The 19,506-nt window shown below is 36.4% G+C and overlaps 1 protein-coding gene across 1 annotated transcript in view; it reads left to right on the top strand.

Annotated features, from left to right (window-relative positions):
* Nucleotides 1-19,506, top strand: part of SHANK2 (SH3 and multiple ankyrin repeat domains 2) — a 156,149-nt gene that overhangs the window by 89,939 nt on the left and 46,704 nt on the right. The window contains exons 3-5 of the mRNA XM_058161568.1: nt 14,277-14,412; nt 16,516-16,596; nt 16,920-16,928. Of these exons, the coding sequence (XP_058017551.1) occupies nt 14,277-14,412; nt 16,516-16,596; nt 16,920-16,928 (226 nt within the window). The remainder of the gene's footprint in view (nt 1-14,276; nt 14,413-16,515; nt 16,597-16,919; nt 16,929-19,506) is intronic.

Genomic DNA, 19,506 nt, shown 5'->3' with positions numbered 1-19,506 from the left:
CGCCAAGACACTTCCAATTTTACACGGGAGAAAACCCGAACAACCAAAGACCTATATACAAACACCCGTGAAAACCTCAGAAAACAAATATTGCACCTCTACGGGGAGGAAATCCACCATCTGACCAGGACCTATGAAAAACTAGAAGTCCAAAGAGCTTCCATTTTATGTGACCTCGCATTCCTACGAAACTGCCGCGATCAAAATTTAATCCCCAAATGCTTCCAATTGAAATTCCACTCCAACTCTGCAGCCACCAAACGCATCCTAAAAAGAACAGAATTGGCCTTAATCAGAAATGAACTTCACACAAAAAGATTCCTCCTAGATCAAATCAACAAAGATCTCCTCACACTTCACCTCAAACTCAGCAACAAGATGCACCCTGCACTTTGGGACAAATCCAAACAACTTGCCGTCTGAGAGCGAAACACAGACCACCCTCAAAACAGACACGCACACCAACAAACTCCAAAGACTACAAGAACGCCAAAAACAAACCCCTCCACCCTCACAGCAACACATGAAACAAACAGTGCATAACATCTCAGATAGGATCCTCACCAAAGCTGAAAACGATGTCCTTTCCAAAGGATTCAACTTTGGAGTCACTCCCAAAATACATCCCCACGAAACCATTATATGCGGAGTTGAAACCAGCCTGACCAAAATCAACCCCGATGACGCTAACAAAATCAGACTCGAGATCTCCAACATCCTCTGCACCAGCAAGCCACCCAAAAGCAACTTACCCAAAGAGGAACAGACAGCACTACTTAACCTGAAAAAAGATACCAGCATAATAATCCTACCAGCAGACAAGGGCAACGCCACGGTGGTTATGAACACATCTGACTACCAAACCAAATTAACCAACCTACTCCAAGACCCTGCATACAAGCCCCTAAACACAGACCCCACCACCTACCTAGAAAAACCACTAGATCCAAAATAAAAGCCTCCCCATCAGCGAAGAAATCCAACAAAGAATCATTCCCAGAGAGAAATCATCCAGATGCCCTAAGCTCTATGGCCTCCCAAGATACACAAAGAAGGAACCCCCACTCAGACCCATAGTCAGCTCCATAGGCTCACCTCTACTAAACCTAGCCAAATTTCTCGCCAAACAACTACAGCCCTATGCAGAATCCATCACCTCACACGTAAAAAACTCATTCCAGTACATAGAGATCATAAAGAAACAAAACTTACAGCCCAGCGACCTACTCGTGAGCTTTGATGTCATATCCTCTTCACCCAAGTGCCAATCAAAGAAGCCTTGACAGCTATCCAAAACAAATATAACCCCCAAGCACATCCTAGATCTGACCAACCACTGCCTATCCAACACATACTTCATCTATAATGGACAAAATACAAACAAGTAGAAGGAGCACCCATGGGATCACCCTCTCACCTGTCATTGCCAATCTCTACATGGAACACTTTGAAACCCAAGCACTAGAAAATCTGATCACAACCCAAACTCTGGCTCAGATATGTAGACGACACCTTCATAATCTGGCCACACGGGAAAGAAAACTTGACAACTTCCTCACACACCTCAATAGCCTACACCCCAAAATACAGTTCACCATGGAAACAGAAGTTAATAACCAACTTCCTTCCTGGATGTCTTAGTCTACAGAAACCCAATGGCTCCCTAGGACACACCATCTACCAGAAGAAAACACACACAAACCGCTATCTGCACTCTCACACCACCACCCAGCACAGATCAACTCCGTAGCCAAGACACTCATCTCCAGAACAAAATGCTTAGCTGATGAACAACACCTAAAACCGAACTAGACACTCTCACTAACGTACTAACATCCAATGGATTCCAGAGAAATAAGATTACCAAGCTAATCCAAAAGAACCCCCACTAAAATCCAAGACAGAGAACAAGAAAACGGCACAGCCCTCCTCCCATATATAAAAGGCACCACAGACAGAATCAGCAAGATCCTCCACAAACACAACATCAAGACAGCATTCTGCACAAACACCCGTGAAAACCTAATATCAATATATATTAGAAAAACCAGTTGATCATATATCTAGGAAGTCATCCTCAAAAAAAGGTAATAAATGTTAGAATCTCTAGATAAAAGAGACTAGAATATTAGAATTCTGTACTGTTGATTTGTTTTTGCTTTTTGTGCCTTCAAAGGACTCCTGGCAATTGCCTGGATTAGTCCCTGCAGTTTTCTTGGCAAGATTTTGGAAATGGCACAGTATTTCATGATACAATCTATATTTGTCCTAGCAATATTTTTCCGACTTGTCATGTACACATGCTGAGCCCATTGAAGGTTCCTTTTTCTTGTGTTTTTAATTTACTTTTAGTAATCAAACTGCTGTCATGTATTTGAGCAGAATGTACCATAGGTTAAGAATGCCAGTAATAGGATAGAAATTGTTATGTGGAATTGAGAATTGTTTTTGTAGTTCCAAGGGGAAAGTTTTCATGATGAATATTGTAGCATACTCGTTCTATTTTTAAAACTTGTGTCATGCAAGAAAAAAATGTTAAATGTTGGGCAGCTAAAATGAATGAAAACAATTCACTTCAAAAGACACAATGATTTACCTTTGTTCTTCTGCTGACCTACAGAGGAAATAAAACTTATTTAAACTACCACAGCTTTCTGAGATTATGTTTGTTTCCACAGGAAGGGTAGGAGTTTCTGGGGTTTATATATTGTTAATTTTTAATGCTGTATGCTACCTGAAATCAGTGTCTGTGAGCTCTGTAGCCGTATAAATCTATTTAATAAATAAATATCTCTGTTTGGTGACTTTTCCTTCCTTTAGCTATGCAATTTAAACCAAAAACAAAAGGACCAAGCCACCTTTTTTCTATGTTAGTCAAGAATTTTTATTAAATGGGGACAGTGTTTGTATTTGCATAATAAAGCATACATCTCAAGCATTGTAAATAATAAGATCTTTAACATTTTGTACAGTTATGTAATTAGAATATTTGAACTATTGACTTTTCCAGAGTATGGTTTGTATAGAACGGTAAAATAGATTATTCCAAGAAATAAAGTTTCTTTTTTTTCTTTTTTGGTTGCCTAACAACTTTATTACTTGAGCTCCACTACAATGTTTTTTTATACCAACACGACCACCCAATTTTTTTTTATATATATATATTTTTTGAAAGGATGGAGTAGTACAAGATAGTTTGAAAATAGGCTAAGAAAGAATTGTGATGGAGTCAGAAATAAAAGAAGGACATTTGGAGATAAAAAAAGTTGGAGAAAGTGATGAAGATGAGTATTTTTGTAAGGAATGGAATGCAGAAAAGGAGAGGAACATAGAAATAGAGGAAAAGAAAGAAGAGAACCAAATAAAGGAGAACACAATAACCAGCTGTTGTCAGAAGAAACTTTGAAAACATCTGTAAACAACAGAGACAGGATCCAAATGAATGATTTTGTGCAGGGGCATCTGCAAAAATACTGTTTTGCAGAACTGTTTATTAATTAGAAAATCCTTAGTTGCATGCCATATGGAATTTAAAAATTGGGGAATTCTATCAAGCAATCCAACTTAATGAAGCAAATGTGATTAATTTTAGCTTATATTAGTGTTATATTAGTTTTCTATGTAGAGATATGTAAAGTGAAAGTACTTCATTTGATGAGTGTGAGTCTGCTTATGATCCATGTCCCAAAATAACTGTTAATAAATTACTCTGTTGGAAATAAAAATGTGTGGACATTTAAGGGCCTCTGTGGCTCAGACTGGTAAGACAGTCTGTTATTAACAGCAGCTGCTTGCAATTACTGCAGGTTCAAGCCCCACCAGGCCCAAGGTTGACTCAGCCTTCCATCCTTTATAAAGTAGGTAAAATGAGGACCCAGATTGTTGGGGGGCAATAAGTTGACTTTGTATATAATATACAAATGGATGAAGACTATTGCTTGACATAGTGTAAGCCGTCCTGAGTCCTCGGAGAAGGGCGGGATATAAATGCAAATAAAAAAAATGGCAGTGATTTGCAATATTTTTTTATTCCTTGTTTTATTAGTTGACTAAGAGTATCATTGCCTAAACTGCAATGGGTTGCAGCCTTCTGCTGCCATTATTTTTCTGCCACAACAATTAATATATTGTCTAAGTAGCTGACATACAATAGTTTCAGTTGTTAACTAAATTTATAATTATCTCTGCCATTTTTTAATTTAAAAAATGCCTCGCTATCCTGTAGTCAGGGGTGTCAAATTGGCGGCCCGTGGGCTGAATGAATCACATGCAGGCCACACCCACCTCTGTGAAAGGGGAAAACATTGTGATACGTCACGTGACCAGCAATGTGACACCACAGGTTTGACACCCTTGCTTTAGTATAACCACAGACAGCTTAAATGTGGCATTCAGGTTATTTTTATATGACAGTATACAACATTGGGTTTATATGTGTCCTTTTCATAGGACAAAAGAATTGAGTATATATCAGTATTCTATATTGTAAACTATGTAGCTTGAAGGCTGTTTTCTACTTTATTTTTCCTATTCTTATTATAGCAAATAAAACCGAATGGGAAAATAAGCAAAACTGCAGCAACTTTGTCATGTTACAACATGACTCTAAGGCTCTAAAAGGCTTACTGTAGAAATTTTTTAAACATGTTCAAAGATCAGAATAGACCATTGACATGCTGACTATATGTTTAAAGCTTTATTTTTAAATATTTTTTGGAATAATATAGCAGAAGGATTATTAGTCTTGGTTGTAGAAAGTTTTAAATGGTTTAAAAGATCAAATGAATTTGATTTAAGACTCTGAAGTTAATTAAAGTAATCTTTTTTGTGGGAAATTATGTTTATGTTTGGGAACAACTATTAAGACAACTTGAAGATTAAACATTGAGTGCATTAGAAGAAATGAATGCATCAATGGCTTCTTTAAGAGAAATCTATGGTGAATGGGCTCAGGAAATAATTATAAAGGTATCTGCTATTATGGAAAAATCAGAAGATGTTGCTGAAGAGGAACAAGTTCCATTGAATAAAACTGAAGTTGATTTGAATGTGGATTTAAAAATGATACTCTACAATAGATGTACAAATGAAAATGGCTAATAATTTAATATTTTAAAAGACACAGAAATATTTCAGAAAAATGTTGTGAATAACTTACCTTCAATGGATTTACAAAAGGAACTTGTTGAAGCTGTCAAAGATTTTGTGAGAAGAGACAGTGAGAATATGAACCATGATGTGGATATTACAAAATGTATATTCCATTTTATGGTGGAATTACAAAAGGGAGTCTTTAAGGACTCCAACAATTTTGAGAGAAGAAGCAAAGAGAGTATGAGAAAGCAGATGTTAGGACTTTGTATGAGGGAACTTTTTCTTTTTTAAAAAAATAACCATTTTCTTTTTTTATATATTTTATATTTTGTAGATTAGTTTTATCTGTATAACATAATCTTCAATAAAATTGGTGCAAAAATGTCAGCAGGATTTTTTTTTGGCTCTGATTTTCTCCCGTTTTCCTCAAAATAAGACATCCCATGATAATTAGCCCAATCGGGCTTTTGAACGCATGGTGATAAGGCCAAGCGCTTATTTCAGGGTTCAAAAAAATATAAGACAGGGTTTATTTATTTTATTTTCCTTCCTTACATTAAAAAAACGATAGTCTATTTTCTCCCCCATTTCCCAAGTGTTTTTAAAGTTTTAGATCATTTTCCTGAAATAGTGTCACCAATTTCTTTCAACACCATGTTGTACAAGTTATCTGTTCCTTTGAGAAAATACACCAGACTGTTTGTGTGGCATGCTCAAGGCTGGTAGCGCTACCCCATGTTTCCTTTAGATGTGTATTCTCCATTGTGTGCCTGCTCACTCTCTTATAATCCTTTCCTCTCCAATGAATGCAAAGACAACCATTACTTTCCTTCTTGGTAATTATCCAAGTATTGAGGTGAACATTCTAAAGGGCAGGGGAATGGGCGGGAAAGGGAAACTAAAGTAAAATCAATAAGAGGCAAACAAAAATTGAAGTTGTGAAACTGATTAGTTTTATCAATTTTGAAAAGGGAAACACATTTGCAGTCATGTGATTTCCCACTTAGTGATTGCTTCACTTAATGACAGAAATGCCAGTCCCAATTGTGGTCACTAAACACAGACTACCTGCATTGTTTGAGCAGCTACTTGAAAAGTGATGGTAATTAGAATAATTTATTTCAGATACCTAACCTCTGTGGATCTATTTTTTGTTGATCAAGCAGATTAAATAAGGCAACAGCAGTGTAAGGGTTACTGGATTTTTGTCATGTTTTCCTCAAGAAGAAAGACAGATCTTTCAGGGATGGATGGTTGGAAGGACAGACAGACAGACAGACAAGCTACATCTTATTAAGAATACAAGTACACTCCATCTTGTCTAAAATGTACAATTATACAGTGTACTGTCAAAAAGAACAAAAGGTATACAGTGTACTGCCAACAAAGGAATGGTAAGAAGATTTCAAGTTAATTTAAAATAATACCTTGTTCAACAATCAAAATATTTGGGATAATACCAAAGAGCCAAAGGTGAAAACATAAAGAATAATACAGAGAACAGACCATGGAAACCATAAACAGACATTCTTGGTAACTTTTTTCTTCCGATAAAATCTTATATGCAGAAGCAATAGAGATTGCTATTGAAACTCGGGTTGGGCTTCAAAATTAGATGTTTGCATTCCATGTTCAGAAAATGTAAAAAGTGCAATTCTGCCTTTAAATTTTTGATTAAGTCTGAAAAGTTCTCCCTGTATATTCATTTATGTTACGTAGTTAAAAAAATTAATTTTCTGTCATGTCTGTTAATTCACATAACTATCTTGGTATGCAGTATGATATGAGTCTGAGAGTCTGAATACTTTTTTTTTTTACAAATAATACTGTATAAAGAAGTGATCCTTTATCAATTTAGCTTGATAAACTTGAAAACCAAATCAATATTCATAATGAGCAAAAACCTCAAAGTAATAAAAATCTTCAACCGGATGAATAGTTAAGCGTATCTATCTAAAAAATCAGACCAACTATCTACTGTATATATACTATTAAAACTCTTACTTTCAATTAGCTTTATCTGGATGAAATGGTTCATCATAGGACGATAATTTGTCCCTCAAATGGGCTAACTTACAGAATGCATCCAAAATCAAGAACCCATGACTCTCAAGGAAATGAAATATGGGGAAGTTGTGGTTGTTTTAGTGTTCTGGCTGCTGCTACACTGCAGGGTTTTTGCTACAATCATATTCCTCATTTTCAAAGTTCTGTGACAATTTCCCAGCCAGTCTGGCAATCCCCACTCCCTCCCCAGCAGCAGCCATTTAGCTGTCTACTGAAAAAGGAAGAGTAAGGAGGGGAGGGGAGAGGAGAGGAGAGGAAGGAAAGGCTTTTTGCCCACCCATAGTCTTTCTGTTTCTCTGTTTAGGTAAGGAAATATCTCTGAAATGATGACTTAGTGGGTGTTTAGTTGCCTAATAAATATTTATTTTTTGAAACTGTTACGTTAGGGCAAACCCAAATTTCAAGTGCAGTACAATTCATGTATATAATTATGATCCATAAAAGTTAAATTCTGTATTAGACTTTTCAAATACAGTATGAAATTATTTTTTTCATATTAATTAACATCTCGGTATATTAGTCTGCTATTCTCTAGTGTCAGAATTATGTGTGAGGCATAAGAGGCATAAAATGTCCTGGCCATTTCCATATATTCTGTAGGAATTTAAAGTTGAATGACATTTATCAGAAAAAAGCTAGCAGGAAAGAAAATTAAACTTTTAAAAATGTGTTATTATAATTGGTTGCCCAGTTAGTGAGACATATATACTGGATTTGGCATTTTTATGTATATCCACCTATACCACCTATCAAGTCCTTCCCAAGGACCTGGGATAGGTGTATGTTGTTATTTGATGATGGTGAATGTATTGCTGCAGGTTGTTCCAAATAAAACTGCCTTTTTCAATTGACTAGTGATGATTTTGTCAATGCTCATGGAATTCAAGAGGTGCTTGTTTTGTTCTGGGATTACACAGAAGGTGCCTATTATTATTGGTACAATCTTTGCTTTCTTGTGCCATTCTCTTTGCAGATCTTAATATTTTGTAATTTTCTCCGGTTCTTTCTCTTCTCTTTTGCTGTCTCCAAAGCCTGCAACATTCAGTATCCAGACCTTTTTGTCTGTCTTATGAACAATTGTTAAGTCTGGGGTATCATGTGGCAGATGTGTTTGAATTGCACAGTGCAGGAACACTTTAGCTTTGTCATTTCCTATCACTTTGTCTATTTTGTAGTCCTACTAGTTCTCACTCATAGGCAAATGGTATTTCTTGCAGATATTCCAATGTACCATTGTTGCTGGTCATGCTGTTGTTTGAGAGTTCTTCTTGCAGAAACTAATTAGGTGGTCTACTGTTTCTTCAGCTTCTTTGCAGCGGTGGCATTTGCTGTCTGTCCTTGTCTCAGCTTTGGCTTTGTATGCATTAGTTCTGAATTAATTCTTGGTCCTGTGCAGCCAGAATTAGTCCCTTTGTCCCTTTCTTCAACTTTTCTGCTATTAGTCATTGCCAGGTCTTGACTGGTCATATAATACTTTGTCTTGGCGTGCCTCTTTTTTATTCTTCATTTTGCCTTTCTTATAGGCTAGTGGCAAGGAATTCCTTTGGTGTTCACTAAGCCTTCATGGTATACTAGTTTCAGTGCATCTTTTTCACTGTCCTTCTGATATTCTTCCAATGACTTTTTTTCCCTCTTCAACAATCTGGTGTATTTATTTATTTATTTATTTTATTTGATTTTTATACCGCCCTTTTCCTGAAGGACTCAGGGCGGTGTACAGGCATAATAAAACCGACAATACAATATACAAGTTTAAAATACGATTTAAAAATCTTATTTAAATTAGCCCAGTGATTAAAATTTGCCATACTAAGACCCCGTTTAAAATTAATAAATTAAACATTAAAATCCCCATTTAAGCCAGCCCCGCGCGGATAAAAAGATGGGTCTTGAGTTCGCGACGAAATGTCCGAAGGTCAGGTATTTGGCGTAAACCCGGGGGAAGCTCGTTCCAGAGTGTGGGAGCCCCCACAGAGAAGGCCCTTCCCCTGGGGGCCGCCAGCTGACATTGTTTGGCGGACGGCACCCTGAGAAGTCCCTCTCTATGGGAGCGTACAGGTCTGTGGGAGGCGTGTGGTAACAGCAGTACTTACTTACACCATACCACGTCCACATATTTTCTTTGATAAATAGAGTCTGTCAACATTGCTGTGTGCATCAAGGGCATGATTCATTATCATTATTTGTCTGGTCTTTCTCTCTGGGGGTTTTAGTTCTGCTTGAGTCCAATTCGAGCCCTGTATATAATGATCGAAATTGCCCAGGTGTTAATTCAGTGGGTTCGCCCCAGTTCAGGCAAACCGGTAGTGGCAGCAGCAGGAGGCTCCCCCCACTGCCCGGATGTCATCATAGATGCTCTGCGCATGTGCAGAAGGTTCTGTGCATGCACAGAAGCACTGCGTGCTCCCGGTTCCGAAGAGGTAGCGAAGGTAAGAGGAACCCACTACTGTGTTAATTGCCTTGATGATGTTTCCACTGCTGAGTTTGGATATTAAGTTCTTCTTCACTCTCATGAAGTATTCAGTTCTAACCTTTTCTTCGATGTGCTTGATATTGGCAGTTTGTCCAGGAATTGGTAGTGATTTCATCCAGACTCCTAATATGGTTTCCATAAGGCATCTTGATTCCTTCAGTGTTCACTATTTTTCTTCTTGGTGGTGAGGGTGGCACATTTGTCCAGTCCAAATTCCATTGCAATATTTTGACTGCATATATGGACAATGTTGAGCGATGACTCTTTCACATAATGTATTTCCATATAGATTCAGATTGTCTAGATCAGCAGTTCTCAACCTGTGGGTCGGGACCCCGTTGGGGGTCGAATGACAATTTGCCAGGAGTCGTCGAAATATGGGAAGTATACTTGTGAGTTGAAAAATCGCGCTCCAATGGTTGACTTCACAAGCCAGCTGCAGGCTCTTCAAATTGCTAGCCGAATTCGGCTTCAGACATGATCAATTAAAAAGAGAGAGAAATCTTTGCTCTGTCTCCCTCTCAAGCCAGCTGCAATCACTCCCAATCTCTAGCCTAATCTGGCTTCAGGCGTGATAAACTTAATAGGGAAGGAGTCTCCGCAAGCAGTTCAGATTGCTAGCCAATACAGCTTCGGGCATGATAAATTCAAAATGAAAATAATTTTACAGTTGGGGGTCACCACATCGTGGAGAATTGTATTAAAGGGGTCGCCACACCATGGGGAATTGTATTAAAGGGGTCGCAGCACTATAAAGGTTGAGAACCACTGGTCTAGATAAAGAGGGTGGGATAGCATGGCAGATGTTTCGATACTTGATAGTTTTGGCTACTCACTCTTGAAATTAACCTCTCCCAGTTTATCACAATTTACCAGCACCTATGATTTCAGTTGTGCCATTGATCTTTGCACAAAGTTTCTGATGTTTCTAGTGACTCCTGTAATTTCTAAGCACTTGATTACCCAATCATGTGGAACAGAGTTGAATGCCTTCTTGTAATCAATCCAAATTCTTCTGAATCCAAGCTTCCTATCTCTAGCCCAGTGTGGTGGTACCCCTTTATACACAAGAAGGGAACTGCCTAGTTTCTCTGGCCCAGCACAGGGGAGCAATTTTCCCTCCAGTGGCAGACAGTTCTTTCCTTACATCTGCTATAACCTATGCTGTCACTTAGCACCTGCAAGTGGGAAGGCCAGGGTTGCAATCATTGAGCAAGGCGGTCACAAGACAACTCTTCCCCGCCCCATTGTTAATGACTGCAATGACTTACAACCAAAATTATTGGCCCAATTGTGATTGTAAGTCAGGGAACACCTGTATTTCTGATTCTAGATATTCTTTCTGTCAAAATAACTGGTTAGTTCTTTTCAAGTATACTTTTCTTGTTGTATTTGATTTGTAATAATAGATAATTATTTCTTTGTTTTCAGTCTTTGTATATTTGCAATGGGTACACAACTTTTCTTCTAGTACTCCTGCAATTTCTGGCCCTGGTTGCTCAACCAACAACCTTGAGTCCTCTGACCAAACCACTTAGCAACAGTAGTTTTGATCATCCCAGTTGCAGTTGTTAGGTGAAGGCCTCATACTTTTTCTACCCTGCCATGCTTCCCATTTCAACTTCCTCCATCTTTCCTTTCATTCCTTCCCTTTTAGACACCCAATACTCTGTTGCCTATACTCGCCACTCCCAGCTGATCTTGACCGACTTCTTCCTCTCACTGCTGATTAAGAATGCCTGGCCATTGGCCAAGGCAGTTGCAAGTTGCCAAACACCAGAATTTTGATTATATGACCATGGGGCACTACACTGGCCATAAACTTGAGGACTGGCTGCAACTATGATTCATTCAGCACTGTTGTAACTTTGAAGTTTTATAAATAAATAGTTGATAAGCAAGGACTGCCTGTGTTAGAATATAAAATTATACCACTGTTTAAGGGATGAAGAATAGGTTTTCTTCCAATAATATCTTTTTTTTAATGAAAACATTTCTGTTGGCCTTCAGTTAATTTCCTTCCTGCCTGGCATGAAAGTCAGAAAATGTAAAAATATCTTTAAAACCAATGAGTCTTCCAGACCAAAATCAATATATAAAATTTCTGTTAGGAAGAAAACTACTATAAGACAAACCCACATCCTTTAAATTAACCTTGTATTTTGAGGCCCATATCTCCAACCATTAAATGAATCCAGCAAATTCAAATTCAGCAAATTCCAGAAAATATTGAAAGGTGTCTCTTATATAGCAAATACTATTTCTGTTAAACTAATCATAAATTAGTGTGTGATGTGATTTATAGATGTCAAAATGTTCAGTTGATGTTTGTTTATTTCATACTCCATGGTTCCCTATGATTATGAACATTTGATAAATTATAGCTCAGTTTCAGGCCCACACTGCACATGTGGGACAACTGGATGCTATTGTGGATCGAAGTGAAAGATTTGCTTAGCCACGTGACTCAATCAATAGGAATAAACAAATGTGGCCTAGATGGAAAATCTGAGTATTTCATAAGTTCTTGGAATAATACGAAGGTTAAAAGTATGAATCATCAAATAGATAAACTATTGTTAGTGATTCACATTTGTTCTCCAAGCCATCTTTCTGGGTTACTTAGGCTTGATGTCTAAATAAGCGGCAAAAGCAAAAACACAATTTTTTTTTAAAAAAAGTTCTTTTCTGACACATTACAAAATGCAATTTCCTACAACCTTAGAAGGCGTCTATCCTCCCAAAGCATCTAAGGGACAAAGCCAATCTTGAAGTGCCTCTGTGTTAAGCAATGAAGAGTTCTAAACAAAGGGAAATGGTAGAATAGAGAGATGGGTATAAAGGCCCAAATGAATGGAAAAGTGTGAACTACTTAAAATGCCCTTGTAAGACATTTACAGCAAGCTGAAGTGACCCTGAGTGATGACAGGGAGAAGACTCATTCAGGAACCTCTGGTCCAGTAAACCAAACTGTTTGTATTCACTGACCGCATCTGTGAGATTGAACAGGTAGCATGCTGACTTACTAGGAAGGGATATATAATAACGTCACACAGACGGGTTTGTTTATTTTATTTATTAATCAAATTTATATAACTGCCCAACTGAAATAATCAAAACAAAAACTTAAAAAGTTATGATATTTATGTAGTTACTTACCAAGAACATATAAATTATATTAAAGTAACCAAACTGTCTTTACAATCCCAAGGCATGTCACAACTTTTGAGCACCCCTAATGTTTGGAAATTAAAAGTTGAAAAAATTGACATGCCCAGGCAGTGTCCTTGTTACCAAAGGTGACTCTAGATAATGTACAACAGGGTTGTCAAACTCGCATTGTCACATCGTTGTCACATGACATATCTGTCAGGGTTCCAAATAACACCCCCCAACCAAGTAAGACTCCAAGGCAGGCAGTTCCTCAAAGATCCATTTTATTAGAGATGTCATATTGGCACATCTAGGAATACCCGAATCTGAAAGCTCCTGGGTTTTCCCTACCCAAAGGAAAGTCAAAGTCCCTTCCCCTGCACCCATATGTCCATCACATGGTCCAATCAATCCACTGTCCCAACTGGAGATGCCTCCCAGTCACACCTCTCTAGGCACAGGTTGAACATCCTTGATTCTCAGAGAAAAGAATGTTATGGCTAAATAACTGTACCAACTCCATGCAACCCCCCTCCCACTTTCCCACAGCATTAAGTGTGGCAGCCCTGAAGTTCCAAAGAAAAAGATGGCCTCGGAGGGCTGACAGTACCGTGATTTTTTTCCCCTTCGCTAAATCGGGGCATGGTCAACGTGTGATGCATCCAGCCCAGGGGCCACAAGTTTGATACCCCTGGTGTACAACAATAACTAAAACAACCAATGTAAAATTTCTGAAACCACAAGAATAAATAACATAAAAACAAGAATAAAAAATAATACAATGTTACGGTATAATTTCCACTGTGTCTGCCTTTTTTTTTTCTTTTGTCTTTGCCACGCAGGGTAGTGGGTCAAAGGTATAATTCTTGATTCTGCTTTTTTCTCATGGCTATTCAGCAAAATATCAAAGCTGATATAGGCTTAAACTTGTGCTTGTCAAGATCATCAACATCCTGTAATCAATAAATTCCAATTGTGCAATGAGGAGATTGGCTGGTGGGATGCGGGAAGGGGTGCAACAATTAGTTAATGTCCAATCTTATTCAGTTTTATCACACAAAAAAAGATTCATCGCCATCTGTGCTTTTTGCTTATGAGTGAAATCTGTTTGTAATTAAAAATTTGTTTCCTACTCTCTCTAAATGAACTGGGATTAACACAGAGCACTAAAATAGTTTTTAAAAATGAAAAGTTGTTTTGGGTGAGACGTTATTTATGTGTGTGCCTTTGTCCTGTCCTATACTTCTTCAGTTCACAGCATTCCTACCACAGATGTATTTTAACATATCTTTTGCCTCAGAATAATTTTGAAATGATAATTTCATAGGAGAATTTGGCAAATCGCCTAACAAGTTTTGATCCTCACATTAGTCCAGGTTTAAATTAATTTATATGAGAATTCACAAAATGAAAACAGTCTTTATCTTTGTGACTTTAATATGAATTATTTTGTTTACTTTAATTCCATCCCATTCTTTTTTGTCTACAGGTTAATAATGAAAATGTAGTCAAGGTCGGCCACAGGCAGGTGGTGAACATGATCCGACAAGGAGGCAATCACTTAGTCCTTAAAGTTGTCACTGTAACCAGAAATCTAGATCCAGACGACACAGCCAGAAAGAAAGGTACCGTCTTTTCATTATTTTAATTGTTTCAGATGCTTCTTCGTAAAAGAATCTGGCATACTATTCCATTTTCTGACATTCAGGTAATCAATCATTAATTAATGGAAAAGAGGAATGTCCGCATTCAAGAATGCAAGGGTTCTTTTAAGATAGATTTCCAGTAGTGTGGACACTGGGACTTCTGCAGTGGTGGGTTGCTACCAGTTTGCCCCGGATCGGGAGAACCGGTAGTAACAGTGGTGGGAGGTTCCGCCCACCTGCCCGGACGCTTCTGCGCATGTGCAGAAGCATCGCAAGCGCGAGCACCCACAAGAGAACTGGTAGCAATGGGTTTTGAAACCTGCCCCTGGACTTCTGGTGCTGTCATTGCTCTTGAAGTACCTCTGTATGTGTATGTGAGATAATTGGGTGGAGACTAATTTTATAATTGATTACTGTCCTCCTGCAATGTGCTATTACATTCTGTATGAGTGAAACAATTTACACACGTTGCCAGGATGAATATGAAATTGCTCCACAAGAAAGTAATTCTAGCACTGCCAAGTATCTTTCTGAGAGATAAAAGAGAGTTAATACATTTATTTCTGAATCCAATTAGGTTTTGTTGTAATCTGTCAAAAGCATGTGCAATACATTTTCACATACATGGTTCTCCACGTTAATGGCCATTCCTACTGATTGGCAAAATGTGGTAGCAGATTTTCTGGGTTTCATGAAAGAGGGATAATTGTTAGCTATTTGATTTGTTATAAATAATAAATCGCAATCTTTGAAGATGTCTTTGACCTAGAAAATGTATGATTGATATATTCAATCAACAAATATACTTTTTATTTTTATATATTCAAATTTTTAATCAATAATAACCATATTGAAATAATTATTTTAAGGTGAATAAAGGGACTCTGTATTTTTGATGTCTTTTTTCTCATCTAACTTGCAATTGTCCCATTGCTGTGAAATACACATGCATGTTACCATCTTTATATGGCATTTGCTTTTATGGTTGTATGTCACCAATCAGTAACTCAACCTGTTTTAAATCATGCACATACATTTATAAAAGAATAACTAATCTTGATAATAAACCAAAAATTGATTATTGGGTGTTTCTATTTAATGAAAGCATGATATCATTGGAGGTAGTAGTAGAGATAATCATAATATAAAATAATACGAACAATGAGCTGGAGATGACATGTATTCATGCTAGAATAAAGCTAGGGTTCTTATGTCATGCTATCTTTCAACATTGTTTATTGTTTGAGTATGGAGATGGCAATATTAAATAACAGCATCTCCATATTTCTATTATTTTTTGCCAAGCTGTTGGCACTTTCCCTGCTTTTCTAAGACTTTTCCACTTTCAATTCTCAGAGTTAGTGGTGACAATAATTTGTATAAGGAAATCCTGCAGCCAACTACCATGCATTTTGGCAATTGAATGTTGGTTAGTGGCTTTTATTTGTTCTTTACCTTTTCCATGCAGTTTGTAATTTATTGATCTGTATTTATGTTACAAATATACCTGATCAGAATTGTTGCTCACTATCTACTCCTAGGAGCAGGATTAAATGTAGGAATGAAAGTACATGATTCATAAATCTCCTTATTTTCCATATGATTGCCAGTTTTATATCTGTGAGCTTCAATAACATAGCAAAGCCTTCTTGTGATAACCCAATTTTGGCATCAGCATGCTATGCTTACAGTGATTCATTTATGCATTTTTATCTCATGATTCTAGAATAGTGTAAAACTATGAGTTCAGCATAGCAAATGTATTGTTTAAGAAGTTAAGTACTATACAGTTTTTGCATGGCCAGAAAGTAATACTCTTATTTTGAACACTGTTGTGTCTAATATGTCTACTGCAAGCTTTCATTGAGTTAAATGAGTGTCTATATGTTGTATTTCTTATCTGTGAACTTTTCTGTATGTAGCTCATATGTATTGCTACAGATCAGATAACTTTATCTTTTGAGCACCTAGGCAAGCAGTTTAAGTTTCATTTAAATAGTAATGCCATTTTGAATTGAATCTGGACATAGTATTCTGAAGTGTTTTTTACTTATTATCTATATCCTTCTGTTTAATGCAAAGCCCCACCACCTCCAAAACGGGCTCCAACCACTGCACTGACCTTGCGGTCTAAGTCAATGACCTCAGAGCTTGAAGAGCTTGGTAAGAAAGTGTTTTTAAAGAGCATGCTGCAATGATGGACATGTAAAGCCAATGTTACACTGTTTGAAAGCGAACTGCACCTTGTACTGAACATTGGATTGCAATGATTACATAGGAATGTTGCATTTCTGGAGGCTCCACGTTTGCATGATGAGCATGAATAATCTTACCTTGTTTCCAGCTCTGCAAGAGAATGTATTTATCATTTATATGCATCATCAATTTAAACATTACATTAAAATTGTAGCTTATTTTATTGTATTTTTGATTAATCAGTTCATCTAATAATTGTTTTATTTTAAATTTCTGTGGCCTCTCATTAGTGGATAAAGGTAAGCTGTTAGACCTTGTTTTTAAAAAGCTGATTAAAAAAACAACAACTAGGTACCTGTAGTTCCCATTGGGGTTCTTTGCTTTGATCCCCAAATGCAATTAGCAGATAGAAACAGATTTCTGCTCTCAGATCCCCTCTTATCAGCAGTTCAAAGCCGATTTGAAGCTTTTGCACAAATTTAACAAGCCATTATCAAAGTTATCATCTCTAACAGACACATTTGCTTGTAAGATAGAAAAAGGGAAACTGCTTTATGGAAGGTTTTTGTAGCCTTTTCCCTCTGCTGATCATTTAATAACTGACAAAGAAAGAATATCCATTAGGCAAAGGAAAGGATCTTTCCAGAAATGCAGCAACTGTACACTTCCTATCATTATTTTTTTTGGTTCTGAACCAATCATAATTGCTTATTTATTACTAAAGTTTTGAGGAATTTGTATTAGCAAGAAAAAGTATTTTTTGAAGTTTTTTTTTTAGTTTTTAAAAATTGCATGGTAATTGGTTTAGTTATCTTACTTATGAAATACAATGAAAGTTACTGAGTAATTGGCTGATTCCTAATAACTTCCTTCATAATCTTATTTATGTTATTTATTAAATTATTATGTTGCTCAACTCACATTTTGAGAGAATCTTGATCTCTCTTACTAACCAAATGCTTGGGGGGGAAATAACATAATCTTTTAATATGAGCATACATAAATAAAATAGGTTCAACTTTAACCATCACAATTAATTATTAAGAAGTTATATTTAAGTCTTTCTATTAAAAAAATACCTTTAACCTTTTTGTAATTAATTATATTTAAACAAAACTAAAACGTTCAATAGAAAATATTGAAATATTTCAAATACAAAACTTACTCTTATGTGTATGCATTTTCTATGCATTTATTTTCTTGACTATAAATTTATTAAAATTTTCTTCACAGAAGCACCTTTCTTATTACAAAAGACAAAAATGTTTTTTTATTATTTGTTTTTAATTTAGTTCTGGGACAAGTTTTTACCTATTTAGGGAAAATAAAGGGATCTCTATATACATGCTAGTGTTGATGTGTTTTATTTTAGTCAGTATCAAATTTCTTGATTATTGGGAATATTGTTTAATTATCCTTCTCAAGAGTTGGCAAAACAGCATACCCTCTTTTCATCCATTATGAAAGGTTTTTAGACTTTGCTTTATAAGCCAGATAAGTATCTTAGATTTTTAGACTGAGTTACTTTTTTATATTGTTGAAAAAAAGTTTTCCTGTCATTGCTTCTCTGTCTTTCATTGTCTTTCACTGTCTTTCTTTCACTTTCTTTCACTGTCATTGAAGTTGTGAATGCTCCAACACTGGAAATTTTTAAGAAAATGTTGGATAGCTATTTGTCTGAAATGGTGTAGAGTTTCCTGGCTGGGCAGGGGGTTGGACTAGAAGACCTCCAAGGTCCCTTCCAACTCTGTTATTATGTTATGTTATGTTATCTCATGGAATATTTTTGCAACTTTTTGTTATGACAAAACTAGGCTTCCATAAGCAAAATGACTCTTTAGAGAAGAGCTTAAGGATCCTTGCTAGGAAAAGAAGAGAGGCAATCGCCTATTGTTTACCTGCATCCCTAAGCTCCCACATTTTTCTAAAAAATTTCCCAAGTCTCCTGAGCAGAAACTTCAGTAGGAAAATAGAAATGATGATTTTATAAAATTTCCCCCCAACTTTGATTGGCTACAAAGTTTGGATACAACCTAATCTAAATTAACCATAATTTTTATATAAGCACTGAGTAGAATTTATTCATTGTCCTGTATATAGAAATCAATGTGTAGTGCTAAATGATAATTCACTTCTTGCACTGCTGATTTAATATCTTATTATTCTACTCACGAACTATTTTAAGGTCCAGAAACAGTTTTCCTTGGGCCATGGCAAGAGTCATTTACAGGCAAACAGGCAAAGTGATTGAAATGGAGCTGTGATCTATGTCCTGCCTCTGTATCCATTTGGGTGGATTTGATTTAAATCAAGTCAATTTAAATCATGATTTGGGTGGATGTATCCATTTGGGTGGATTTGATTTAAATTAAATTTAAATCAAATTTGATTTAATAAATCAATTAATAAATCAATAATTTGATTTAATAAATCAATTAATAAATCAATTAATAAATCAATTTAATAAATCAAATTTATTTAAATCAAATGTATCCATTTGGGTGGATTTGATTTAAATCAAGTCAATTTAAATCATGATTTAAATCTTGACTTGATTTAAATCATAATTTTTAAAGAGTAACTGTCATCTCTGTCTTACATCAGCTCCTCCTCTGATCCGCTCTTGACTCACTGACATTCCCATTCACTTTAATGGGAAGGCTGGTGATATGGCAGTGACACAACAAAGTGAGGGACATGGCGGGCAGCAGGTGAGTGGATGCCCGCTAACAGGTGCTGCCATGATGGATCTGAAATGACAGGAGTTCTTTAAATGTAAGGACTCGTTCTTGCTGGTAGTTAGACTCTTTAATATTATTATTTGCAAACAAAATGAAAGTTAGCTTGCAGAGCATGGATTCACTGAATGAGTTTACC

This window comes from Ahaetulla prasina, chromosome 1 (assembly GCF_028640845.1).
Source record: "Ahaetulla prasina isolate Xishuangbanna chromosome 1, ASM2864084v1, whole genome shotgun sequence".
NCBI classification, from domain to species: domain Eukaryota; kingdom Metazoa; phylum Chordata; class Lepidosauria; order Squamata; family Colubridae; genus Ahaetulla; species Ahaetulla prasina.
Note: the sequence above shows the minus strand (reverse complement) of the source record. Positions and strands in the feature narration are given on the sequence as shown.